Source organism: Arvicanthis niloticus, chromosome 24, assembly GCF_011762505.2.
Source record: "Arvicanthis niloticus isolate mArvNil1 chromosome 24, mArvNil1.pat.X, whole genome shotgun sequence".
Taxonomy (NCBI): Eukaryota; Metazoa; Chordata; class Mammalia; order Rodentia; family Muridae; genus Arvicanthis; species Arvicanthis niloticus.
Window position 1 is genome coordinate 26,020,210 of NC_133432.1, and position 12,613 is coordinate 26,032,822.

Below are 12,613 nucleotides of genomic sequence, written 5' to 3' on the forward strand. Positions count from 1 at the left end.
GGAGTCAGGGTAGCACAAAGAGTCCTGCCTGGGACTCACTATGTAGACAAGACTGCCCTTGAAACTGTAGCAATCCTGCAGGCTCAGTTTCCAAGCTGGGATGACAGTCAGGAGCCTCCCTGCCCAGGTCCTTACACTGTGTCCCATGGTGTACAAAGGCCCCACACTCTTGACAACACTTGCTCTTATAACACTTGTCATGTTTTAAATTGTGCTTGCCCTGGTGGGTGTCAAACATCCTTATGATTTAGTCTTATTTCTGAGACGAGATCTCTGGCCTGGAACTCACTGTTCTCCTGACTCATCCTCCTGAGTGTAGGGATTAGATGCATGTATCATTGTGCCTGGCTTCTGTGTGTGTGTGTGTGCGCGCGCGCACATGCATATTTGAGACTCATCCCGTGGTGCACATGTGGAAAGCAGTTACGTTGCAGGAGTCCATTCTCTTCTCCTATCATGTGGGTCCCAGAGATCACCTCAGTGGACTCCTTTTATGGTTTGCTATAAACATAAACCTCAAACCTTTCATAATTATGCTATATAATATGAACAGTATTCACTGCCTACTAGGTTTAGATGCATCTGAGGACCAACACCTAAGGCTTCTGTGAGCGTACCTATTCATGTACAGTCACACATACACACAACGTAAAATCAACTAGAGAAGAAAAAATTAGTTAGTTTGATTAAATAAACTGAACTTTTCTTCCTGAAGACAAGGACACTTCCAGAAGGGACTTCCCGGGACATAAGTGGCAGGGAGCTGTCCAGAGGATGAACCCGTGTCTGTAAACCATGGAGGGAGAAATCTTGCAGGCATCAGATGAAATCGACCCCCCTTCCCCATGAGGCCTGGCTCAGAGGTCCCAGAGTCCAGATAGCAGGTTACAGGGCAGCAGCCATGTCTCTCTTGAGCAAGAGGCCACAGGGGTTGGAATGGCAGTCCCAGGCCACATCAATGCTGTTTCCTTTAGTCTAGGTGTCTGCCTCTCCACTGCTAGAGACGTGCAGCCCGCACCTGCAGGGTCAGCTAGAGACAGCTGGGGACCCGCAGAACCTGCTCACCCTGCCAAGCAGCTTCAGGGGCTCTCGCACTGTTTCAGAAAAGGCTGTTTGTTAAAAACAGTAGCTGGGCATGTTGGTGCACCCCTGCAATCCCAACACTCAAGAGACTGAGGCAGAAGGATGACAGATTTGGGATTCCTGTCCTCAGCCTTACTAATGGTGGCCCTGCAGATGTGTGTACTACCACACCTGGCTTCATAAAGGCATCTGTTTGATTTGTTTGTTTGTTTGTTGTTGTTGTTGTTGTTCTTTTTTGGAGACAAGAGTCTCACTACATAGCCCTAGCCGGCCTACGTACTCCTCCCTATGTCATCAGGCTGTCCTTGAACTCACAGAGATCTGCCTAATTCTGTTTCTTGAGTGCTGGGATTAAAGGTGTATGCCACCAGGTCTGCCCTCATCCCCCACCTCCCCTAAAAAAAACCCTCATCATTTCCACTAAGGAAAGTTGCCTACAGTGGAAATGTTCGCTTTCTGAGTGGCAAACTCAATAGCACAGTGTCACCCCTTATAGAGTAAAAGTGTTTTTAAAATCATATTTACTTACTTATTTGTGTGGGGACATGCATCTGCCATAGCATGTATGTGGAAGTCAGAGGACAACTTGTGGAAGATGGTTCTCTCTTTCCATGTGGGTCTCGGGGATGAAACTCGGGTTGTCATGTTTGGCAGCAAGCATCTTTGTTGCTGAACCACCTAAGCAGCCCCAGTTCTTAGGGCTCCAGGGTCCAGTTTGTAGTCCTGAAACCATGAACAAGCTGGGCAGGCGGTACACACCTGCAGTCCCAGCACTGGGCAGGTAGAGGCAAAGGGCTCAGAAATACAAGCTACAGTGATGTTAAGGCTAGCCTGGGCTACATGAGACCCTGTCTCAAAAAAGGCGGGGCCAGAGAGATGGCTCAGAGAGTAAAGACACTTGCTGCCACACCTGATCACCTGAGTTTGGTCCCTAAGACTTACATGGCAGAATCCACATGTATCGTGGCATGTGTCATACGATACATACATACACACACACATATAAAACATAATTTTGAAAAGGTTTCAGTTGTGTGTGTCTGGGCTGAGGGACGTGCACATGTGCCCACCCAGAGGGCCAGGTCCCTGCAGCTGTAGTTACAGAGAGTCGTGAGGCACCCTACATAGATGCTGGGACTCCAACTCAGGTCTTAACTGCTGAGCCATCTCTCCAGTCCAAAATATACAAACATGGGGACAAACAAAGGGTTAAGGGTGTAGCTCAGTTGGTAGAGAGCTGGCCTAGCAGGGCCCTGGGTCCATCCCCAGCACTGCATCTGACATGCTGGCATATGCCTGTAATACCAGCACTCAAAATGTGGAGAGAGGAGGACCAGAAGTTCAAGGTCATCCTTAGCTATACAGTGAGTTTGAGGCTAGCTCAGCTACATGAGACTCTGATTTAAAACTGGCACATACTTACAAACTATAGCACAAGGAAAAGAAATTTCCAAGCCAAAGACCACTTGGAAGTCTAGCTGGCAGGTGTTAAAGGTGAGGCCATAGCGCCACCCAGTGGCAGGGAGTGTAAATAGCCACCCTCATCCTGCCAGCATGGGCCATCATCCCCCAACGACAGGCTGCAAAGGGAATATACCAGCTTCAAAACTTAATTAAATGTCTTGTAACTGACTACATATATTTTTAGGGGGTCTTCTGGTTTTTACTACTTTATTTATTCATGTATGTTTGTACAGTGTGTAGGTGTATTAGCACACATGTGGATACCAGAGGACCACCCATAGGAGTAAATTCTCTCTCCTTCCATCATGCGAGTCCTGGAGAGGAAACTCAGGTTGTTAAATTTGGTGGCAAGTGCATTGCCTGCTGAGCCATCCTACCCCACCCCCTCCCGCACAGCAGTGAGGACCGGACCTTGGCCTTGTGCATGGGTGCATGGGAGGCAAGCACTCTATCACTGAGCTACAGCCCTGGGCAGATTGTATTTATTTGATTACTGAGATAAAAGTTTCTCTATGTAGCCCTGGCTGTCCTGGAACTTGTTCTGTAGACCAGGCTGACCTCAAACTCACAGAGATCCACTCACCTCTGCTTCCTGAGTATTGAGATAAAAGATTAAAGGTGTGCTCGCTCTTCCTTCCTTCCTTCTTTCCTTCCTTCCTTCCTTCCTACCTTCCTTTCTTTCTTAATTTATTTTGAGACAAAATAAAGGATATTTTGGATTCACGGACCCTAGCCTGACCTTGAACTTGCTGTGTATAGCTGGCAGCAGCTTCAAGCATCTGCTCCTTCTGCCTCCACATTCCAAGCGCGTCCCATCGCACCTGTTTGTGAGGTATTGGAGTGGACCGAGGCCTCTTGCATGCTAGGTGAGCACACAAACGACCAAGCTACAGTCCTAGCCCAGTGTTTTGTTTGTTTTCATTTGAAACATGGTCTCACTCTGCAGCCCAGGCAGTCCTCAAACTCAGGGCAATCCTCGTGCTTCCAACTCCCAGTGCTGGCACTACACCCATGTGCTACCACACCTGACCCCAGCTGACACTGTGATTATAACCTCTGGAGAAACACTGGGTCTCCTGGTGGAGTGGCCCTGGATTCTGAACCTAGAGATTTGATAATGACCACTCTGTCATCTAGGGCCACTGAGTTTCAGATCATTTGCTGTGTGCAGTCAGACAGCGCTCACTGCTAGGCGTGTGAGCGATTTCTCCTCCTCTTCCTCTTCCTCCTATCGTTCATGTGTGTGTATGTCACATTCGTGTGTCTGTGTGTGTGCATGCATGTTTTTGCATGTGTAGAAGCATATATGTTGCAGGAGATGGCTTAGTAAGTTGAAGACCTGAATTCCACCCTCAGAGCCTGTGTAAAAGCCAGGCAGAGTGACGCACTTTTGCAATGCTAGCACTTGGAAGGCAGGGACAGGTAGCTTCCTAGTGCCCATGGGCCAGCCAGCCTAGCCTTCTCAACAATCTCCAGGCCAGCAGAGACCATCCTAAAAAAGAAGGCATTCGAGGACTGACACCTGAGACTGACCTCTGGTCTCCACAGGCCTGTGTGTGGAGACATACATACACACAAATAACAGAGAAATCCTTCTGTCTTCCTTTGTTTTCCTCAGGTAATGTGGTCACAGCTGCACAAAAATTAAGGACTATAGTACTACCCACTATTATCTTGTTGTGAAAACCTCCCCGAGAAGGCTCAGTTGTCAGAGTGCACTCAGGAAGCAGAGAGAGGTCTTTCAGACAGCTGGAGCTACACTCTCTTCCTCAGAGACAGGGTTTCTTTGTGCTGTCCTGAAACTCACTCTGTAGACCAGGCTGGCCTCAAGCTCAGAGATCTGCCTACCTCTGCCTCCCAAGTGCTGGGGTTAAAGGTGTGCACCATCACAACCTGGCTTGAGAGACCCTTTCCCAAACAACGTCACCAAAAAGACAAAAATTACCAGTGTCCTCCTCCTTGTCCTTGTCCTTTTCTTCTTCCTCCTCCTCCTCCTCCTCTTCCTCCCCATACTGCCGCCGCCGTATGCTCAGCTCCAGGGAACTGGTGTTGCTGTCATACACGATGCAGTATCTCACACACTCCAGATCTACAGACTCTGGGATGAGGTACTGATGATCTCTCTGAGGAAACCACAAATCTGTGTTGCCAGGAGCTCAGCTGGCTCTGCTGCCCCTGCACAACACCCAGACAAGCCTGAGGCGGGGCTGGGGTTCCTGGCCTCCTCCTGCTGATGATTCATGAGCTGGAAACACCATTAACAGATGGGAGAGTCTCTTGAATCTTCAAGGGTCTGCCCTACCCACCACTAAGAAGGACAAAAGCAGGTGACTAAGCTGGAGATGGCCTAGCTGGAGAATGGCTGGTCCATCCCTGGGTTCTCAGCCCATCAGAGTTGCTGTGGCTGGCTGGATGTCAGCAGGAGACCCAAACCCAAAACCATTCATGATGCTACAGAGGCTTGGGTCCTGAAGCAAAAGTTGCAAGTGGGTGAATGTCACCAGAACTGTGAGAGCAAATGAAGGCTATGGGACAGCAGGACTTGGGTCCCTTGTTTAGGCTCTAGCTGTATTACTATCTCGCTGCTGTGACCAAGTGGCCAACAAGAGCGGCTTATGGAAGGAAGGCTCGCAGTTTAAGGGACAGTCCGTTGTGGGGGTGAGGTGTGGCTGCCAGAGTGTGAGCGTGAGGTGGTTGCTCACTGTGTGTTCACAGAGGTAGCAGAGAGAATGCTGGCACTCAGATGGCTTTCTCCAGGGGGTAGATAGAGGGTTGAGACAGGGTTTCTCTGTGCAGCCCTGGCTTTCCTGAAACTCACTCTGTAGACCAGGCTTTCCTGACACTCGCAGATAAGCACCTGCCTCTGCCTCCTGAGTGCCGGGATAAAAAGCATGTGCCCCCAGCACCCGGGTTCACCTTCCCATGTCTATTCAGTCTGGATCCAGTCCAGGGGATGGTGCTGACCACACTCAAGGTGAGAGTCCCCACCTCATTTAACCCACTCTAGAAACCCTGCCACAGATGTACCCCGAGTTTTGTCTCCAAGATGATACTAGATCCTACCATGCAGCCTCTATACATATCAGCACACTGATGTATCTTGTTGGCGTCTAGATCAATCTCTGGCACGTGACAGACCTTAAATGCATGCTTCACATAGATGGAGGAATGGCGAGCAGAAGCCATGAATGGCAGAGTCAGGAGTGGCTGGGTCACCAGAATGTAGGTCCCAAGAGTAAAAATAAAAGATGTCATGCTAGCCGGGCAGTGGTGGCACACGCCTTTAATCCCAGCACTTGGGAGGCAGAGGCAAGCGGATTTCTGAGTTCGAGGCCAGCCTGGTCTACAGAGTGAGTTCCAGAACAGCCCGGGCTATACAGAGAAACCCTGTTTCAAAAACCAAAAAAAAAGAAAGAAAGAAAAAGAAAAGATGTCGTGCTTTCAGTGTGAGATGTCTTTCACAGGCACAAATGTCCCCAGATGATGACACTATTTTGGGCAATTATAGAATGTTTAGCAGGTAAAGTGGGTCACAGGGGAAAGCTTTTCAGTCCAACCTCATTTCTGGTCCACTCTCTGCTTCCTGATTATAGACAAAATGTGATCTGTTGGCTCACATGCCTGCTGTCATGCCTTCCCCAATAAGAAGAACTATATCCCTCAAACTGTGAGCTAAAATACCTTCCTCCTGTCCACTACAGTTGCTTTTGTTGGTGCAACGAATGGAATTAGAAAGGTAACTAATAAAAGGGTTGAGCTCACCTAGGGAGGAGTTGAAGTCACCAGTGGAGGGGATGAGGTCACCTGGGGAGGGGTGAGGTCACCTGGGGAGGGGATGTAGTCTAGACACATACAGGAACCTAACAGAGGTTGCAGAGCTCAAGGATTCCTCACTAGAAGACAGCTCAGAATGTAGCCTTCGCTTGCTCTAAGTGTCCCTTATGAGCCCCCTCACTAAGGGAATCTGAGCCCAACACTGTCTGTTGCAGCCTGGCCTATCTGATACAGAAGGCCCAACAGAGGACATGCAGGGGCGCTATGACAAGTGCCCATGCATTCTGCTTTACAGAATAGTGTCAAGGCAGGAAGTTAAGGGCCACAGAAGTCCAGACTAACAAGGATCTCTGGAACACAAAGGGGAGAAATCTATTTGTCTAAAAGCTCAAGAGAATATTCAGGAAGATGACTGTTGCAGGGTGGTGGTTCACACATGTCATGCCAACTTGAGGCGGTGAGGCAGGAGGACCTTGAGATCCAGGATTGCCTAGACTACATAGCAAGACTCTGGCTAAGAATAAATAAGGGCCAGTGAGATGTCTCAGCAGGTAAAGGTGATTGCTGATAAGCTGAGAACCTGAGTTCAGTTCCCGGGACCCACATGTAAAGGTTATCTTCCCATCTCAAGTATGACATGGTCTGGCCACACCCAGATATATACTCACCCCCACCTCCACACAGAGAGAAATGAGAGAGGGGTAATAAAGCGAGCTGGAGAGATCACTCAGCTGTTAAGAGCACTTGCAACACTTGAGGAAGACAAGGTCAGTCTCCAGCATCTGTTTTGGGAAGCTCACATCTGGCTGTAGCTCTAGCTCTACAGGATTCAATGGATCCAGTGTGCTCTTCTGGACTCTGCAGGCATCTACACTCATGTGCACATATGCAAACACACATAGAGTTCTTAAAACATAATAATGCAATAAAAAATTTAAGAAACATAAGGTAGAGAGATAGAAGATAGAATAACGTAATAAAAGATTTAATTTTTTTTTTTTTTTTTGGTTTTTCAAGACAGGGTTTCTCTGTATAGCCCTTGACTGTCCTGGAACTCACTCTGTAGACCAGGCTGGCCTCAAACTCAGAAATCCGCCTGCCTCTGCCTCCCAAGTGCTAGGATTAAAGGCGTGCGCCACCATTGCCTGGCAAGATTTAAGAATCTTAATTAAGGTGGATGATAAAAGCCAACTATCATCCTTTGGCTGACACATACACACACACACACACAATCAATCAAATACTATACAAACACACATACACACAAGGTAAACAAAGGTTGGGGTATGTTCTGGGCATTGGGAAGGCCTCTCTCTGGTCACCACTACTTGCCAACCTGTACTGACCGCCTACCAGCCGGCAGAGACCAGACAAAGTAGACGAAGCACCCAGCTCACAGACAAGTCCTGCAGGACCCAGAGCAGACTACAGAGGCTGTATGGGCCTTCTTTCCCAGAGCACAGACACCAATGACAGGAGGACAAGCTGCCTACTTAACAACAGCGGGAATAGGGAGTATCCACCAGGAGGAGCTCTAGGGACTGTGGGAAGGACTCATGGGACAAGCACCATTACCACCACCCTGTCCATTCACAGCGGATGCTACCCTCTGGACCCAAGACAACTCCCCACTCCCTTTCCTTCCTGCCCTCCTCAGCCTGATACCTTCTTCACTCGAAGGGCAGTGATCACATGGCTCTCGTCATACTGTCGTTTGGATCGGACATCTGGAGAAGAAAAGGGTTGCACTCAGAACTGGATGTGTAAGATTCTTATCTTTAAATAAATAATTTCTGTATTTCTGCATGTGGGGGAGGGGTTCCATGCCACACAGTGGAGCCTAGAGGGTAACCTGTGAGAGTCAGCTCTCTTTCCACCATATGGTCTCCAGAGACTAGACTCAGGTCGTCAGGCTTGACAGCAAACACCTTTACTCACAAAGTCATCTCTTTAGTCCCTAGACTCTGTCTTTAACAACAACAACAAAAACCCCTCCTAACTCCATCACCTCTACCTCTTCTTCTTTTTTTTGTGGGGGTGGGGGGTTCAAAATAGGTTGTTTCTTTGTGTAGCCCTGGCTGTCCTAGAACATGTACTATAAACGGAGCTGGCCTTGACCTCGCAGAGATCCATCTGCCTCTTCGTCCCAAGTGCTGGGATCAAAGGTGTAACACCACCGCCACCTAGCTGACCTCTTCATCTCTTTGAGATGGAGTCTCACCATGTGACCCAGGCAGCCTGAAACTCTTGATTGTGCTGCTTGGTGCTGGGCCCTCAGGCTGGGCCACCATGCAGTGTAGAGCTTTCCTCGGTCTAACCTTGAACTGTCTTTCAGGTGCTGTAACACTCAACTGCAGCACTATTTGCTGTTGCTTGCACGTGTGCGGTGTATGTATAGAAGCAGAAAGTGTGGAGGTGTGTGTACAAGCGTGTGCACATGCCTGTGTATCTTCCTCAATACTCTCTACCTTATTTTCTGAAGCTAGGTCTCACTGAGCCCAAAGCTCCCCTTTTCAGAGTCTAGTTAGCCAGCCTGCCCAGTGTATCCCAGCTGCCTGTCCCGAGCTCTGGGATTACAGGCAGGCTGTGGAACCTCTTGACTTTTATATGGGCGCTGGGGGCCAAACTCTGGTGTTCACGACTGTACAAGTACCTTACTCCCTGAGCCTGATCTTCTCGGCCTAATCATAGGCAGCATTTGAACCAACCATTCATTTCCCTCTCCTGAAACTTGATTACCCTTCAAAAGGAAGGTCTGCAGGCCACTGTTCTCAACATACCTGTTGGTTAGTAGTGTGCTGATGTGTGTGTGTGTGTGTGTGTCTGTATATTGTTGGTATGTGTGTTTGGGTTGGTGGCTTTGTATGTATGTTGGTGTGTGTGTATGTGTGTGTGTGTGTGTGTGTGTATGGTATGTCTGTATGTTGTTGGTAGTGTGTGTGTTTGCTTTGGTGTGTTGGCCTATATGTCCTGTGTTGTATGTTGTTGGTATGTGTGTTTGGTTTGGTGTGTTGGTGTGTGTTGATGTGTGTTATGTGTCTGCATCTTGATATTTGTAGGTGTTTGGGTTGATGTGTTGGTGTGTGATAGTGTGTGTTTGGGTTGGTGTGTATCGATGTGTGTCATGTAGTCTGCATGTTGATGCATGTGTTTGGGTTGGTGTGTTGATGTGTGATGTGTGTGTTTGGGTTGGTGTGTTGTTTTCTACTTACCCAGTAAGCAGAGGTAGTTGGGCTCAGCTAATCTGGACAGCTTGGAAACCTGGTTCAAGATGTTGTAGAGTTCTGTTGGCTCACAGAAAAGCAGGTCAGCCATCCTACTGGGAAGAACCAACAACGTACACATTTAACAGACATCTTTCTAGTTAGACAAATGACCAGAAAATGAGATACTGAATTAAACACTTCAAAAAATGGATGTAAGGGCCTGGGCCATAGTTCAATTGACAGAGTGCTTGCCTAGCACTTGTAAATCACAACATATGAATATGCAAACTAACATGAATATGTAACTGTTACAACATACGAAGCCATGTAATACCAAGGAAGCTGTAAACAGTTATTTCACTTGCTCTCTCTCTCTCTAGTTGTGTGTGTATGTGTGCACCTGTGCAAGTGCATGTGTGTGTGTATGCGAGCCCTGGGAGCTGAGCCTGGGGTCCCTGCATGCTAGGCAAATGCCCTGGTCCTCAGCTACCTTGTCAGTTCTACTTTTTTATTATTAGCAAACAATTAATGAGCACCTCTTAGCTCCACCTTAGAAATAACCACGGAAGGCAAGGCAACCTTATCAAGGTTTCAGCCCAGCAGGGAACGCAGCTAGAACCACACACTAACGTGACATAACATAACTAGGAAGTGCACTATAAAAGACGCTGGCTGGGGTGGGCAAGACTGGTTAGAGTGGGAAAGCATGCTGTGCACGCCTGATGACTTGAGTTTGACCCCATGGTAGGAGAGAATGGACTCCTAAAAGTTGTCCTGTGATAGCCATGTGCATGCCATTACATGCACATGCACGCGCACACACACACACACACACACACACACACACAGAGTTAAATCTTTTAGATTTATTTATTTTCTGGGTGTTTTGCCTGTTTGTATTTGTACTATGTGCATGTCTGTGCTCATGAAGTCCTGAGGAGGCTGTCAGCTGTGCTGGAACTAGAATTATGGACAGTTGTGAGCCATAGTGTCACAGGAACCTCTGCAAGAGTAATAAACGCTTGTATTAATAATTAATAATTAATTGTTTGTTATTAATTAAATAATTAATTAATAACTATTTATTAGGGGTTGTCTTCCAATCCCTAATAATTAATGTTTAAAATTAGGTACTGGAGAGATACCTTTGTGGTCAAGATTGTGTAATGCTTTTGCAGAAAGTCCCAATTCCCACGTTGTATATTCCGTAACTGCCTGTGAATCTAGTTTCAGGGGATCCAGCACCCTCTTATGGCCTCCACTGGCACTTACATGTGTATGTACCCACACACAGGCACACATGAATACACAGTTTAAAATAAGTCGTTAAGATGTTTTAATATTATGGTTTGAGTATGAGATGTCTGCCACAGGCTCACAGTTGAATCTTCCTCCCCGGCTGAGGGACTGGTCAGAGGCCATTTACAGCAGTGGCTGCTCAACTGAGATTCCGGGAGGCTGGATGGATGGATGGAGGAAGGGGAAGGAGACAAAGAACACTATTCTCATGGGAGCAAGAGTGAGCTGGGGCATAGGAGGTCAGGAATGATGCAGCTGCAGCTGGAGAAGAACACGAGGCTACTGCACTGTGGGCTGTGCTCAGGATCTGACATCAAGGCTGATGTGTACGGAGCTGGCTCTGGCTCCTGGGGGGGGGGGGTGTCCTTTTGGGACACTTAGTTCCCAGCATACCGTTTCCAGAAGGGGTGGACACACACAGCAGCTTCCTGTAGGGAAGCTACCTTCTAGAAGAGTTCATCAAGAAGACCAGCAGAGAAATGTGGAAGAGAAACTGAGTCCAGAGGAGTAACCTTACTCAAAACAGGCTCCACTTGAGGCGCTGATACAAAGCTCTGAAACAAGCCACTATTTGGTGCAGGAGAGATGGCTCAGCAATTGAGAGAATTTGTTACTCTTACAGATGGCTCATCTTCAGTTCCCAGCACCCACACAGAGGCTCACAACCATCTATGACTCCAGTTCCAAGGAATCCAATGGCTCCCAACCTTCATTGGCACCAGGCACACATAAGATTACATACATACATACATGCAGGCAAAACACTCACACAAATCAAATAAATCTAAAAAGCTATATTCATCAAAGACTTCAATTCCCAGATCCCAAACCCAGCATCACCACTGCAACAGGTCCTTTCTGAGCACACAGCCACACCGCGCCTGCCTCATCTCTCTTCATCCTCTATCCCACCCATATATGTGTATATTCCTCACACATGTGGAGAACAGAAGACAACCTGCCATCCTGTTTAGACTCTCTCCACCTGTGAAACAGGCTCTCTCACTAGCCTGGAGAGTCATGAAGTAGGCCAGGCTAGATAGTCAATGAACCTCCAGCTGCCCGCCTCCGTAGTCCATCTTGCTATCCGTGGGTTTCCAAGCTGGTGCACTGTGCCTGGCCTTTTACTTGGGTTCTAAGATCCCCAAACTCTTGTCCTCACACTTGCAATACAAGCACTTCTACTGAGTGTAATATATATTCACAGGCTCCGTTTTCTCACCTCTACCGGCTTTGCTTGCTTGCTTGTTTGTTTATTTATTTACTTACTTCTTTTTGTTATTCAAGGCAGGGTTTCCCTGTGTAGCGCTCACTATCCTGGAACTCACTTTATAGACCAGGCTGGCCTTGAACTCCCATGGATCCACTTGCCTCTGCTTCTGCCTCTGCCTCCCAAATGCTGGCATTAAAGGGCGTGCCACCACCGCTTAGCTAAACGTCAGGCTTTCTTAGTCTGGTTTTGGGCTCTGCCGCTTGCTCTTGGCTACATTATCCTAGGGGCATAATTACTTTCTCTATGCCTCAGTCTCTTCCTCCATAAGGGGGCAGTAGCCCCGTCTCAAGGTGGGCTGGGGTGGTGGACACTTGTGATCTCTGTGCATGGGAGGTGGGGTCAGGAGAACCAGAAGTTCAAGGTAATTCCTAGCTATGAAGCAAGTTCAAGACCAACCTGGCTGCATGAGACCTTGTCTCAGAAAAAAATTATATCGAGTTCAGATCCGTGTTCACCGCTGTAAAACTCGGTATCTCAGAGACCCCCTTGAATGTAAGTAGAATCACATACTCCC

At 47.9% G+C, this 12,613-nt stretch overlaps 1 protein-coding gene across 6 annotated transcripts in view; it reads right to left on the reverse strand.

Moving 5' to 3' along the window:
- Styxl1 (serine/threonine/tyrosine interacting like 1) overlaps positions 1-12,613 on the reverse strand; it is a 30,694-nt gene that overhangs the window by 13,015 nt on the left and 5,066 nt on the right. For 3 of the 6 annotated variants that reach the window (XM_076923189.1, XM_076923186.1, XM_076923190.1), the window contains exons 2-4: positions 9,534-9,637; positions 7,987-8,048; positions 4,493-4,670 (exon numbers count right to left, since the gene is read on the reverse strand). In XM_076923189.1, the coding sequence (XP_076779304.1) occupies positions 4,493-4,670; positions 7,987-8,048; positions 9,534-9,636 (343 nt within the window). In that variant the 5' untranslated portion in view covers position 9,637. Of the gene's footprint in view, positions 1-4,492; positions 4,671-7,986; positions 8,049-9,533; positions 9,641-12,613 lie in introns of all 6 variants that reach the window. The other 3 variants (XM_076923188.1, XM_076923187.1, XM_076923191.1) reach the window with 2 other exon arrangements.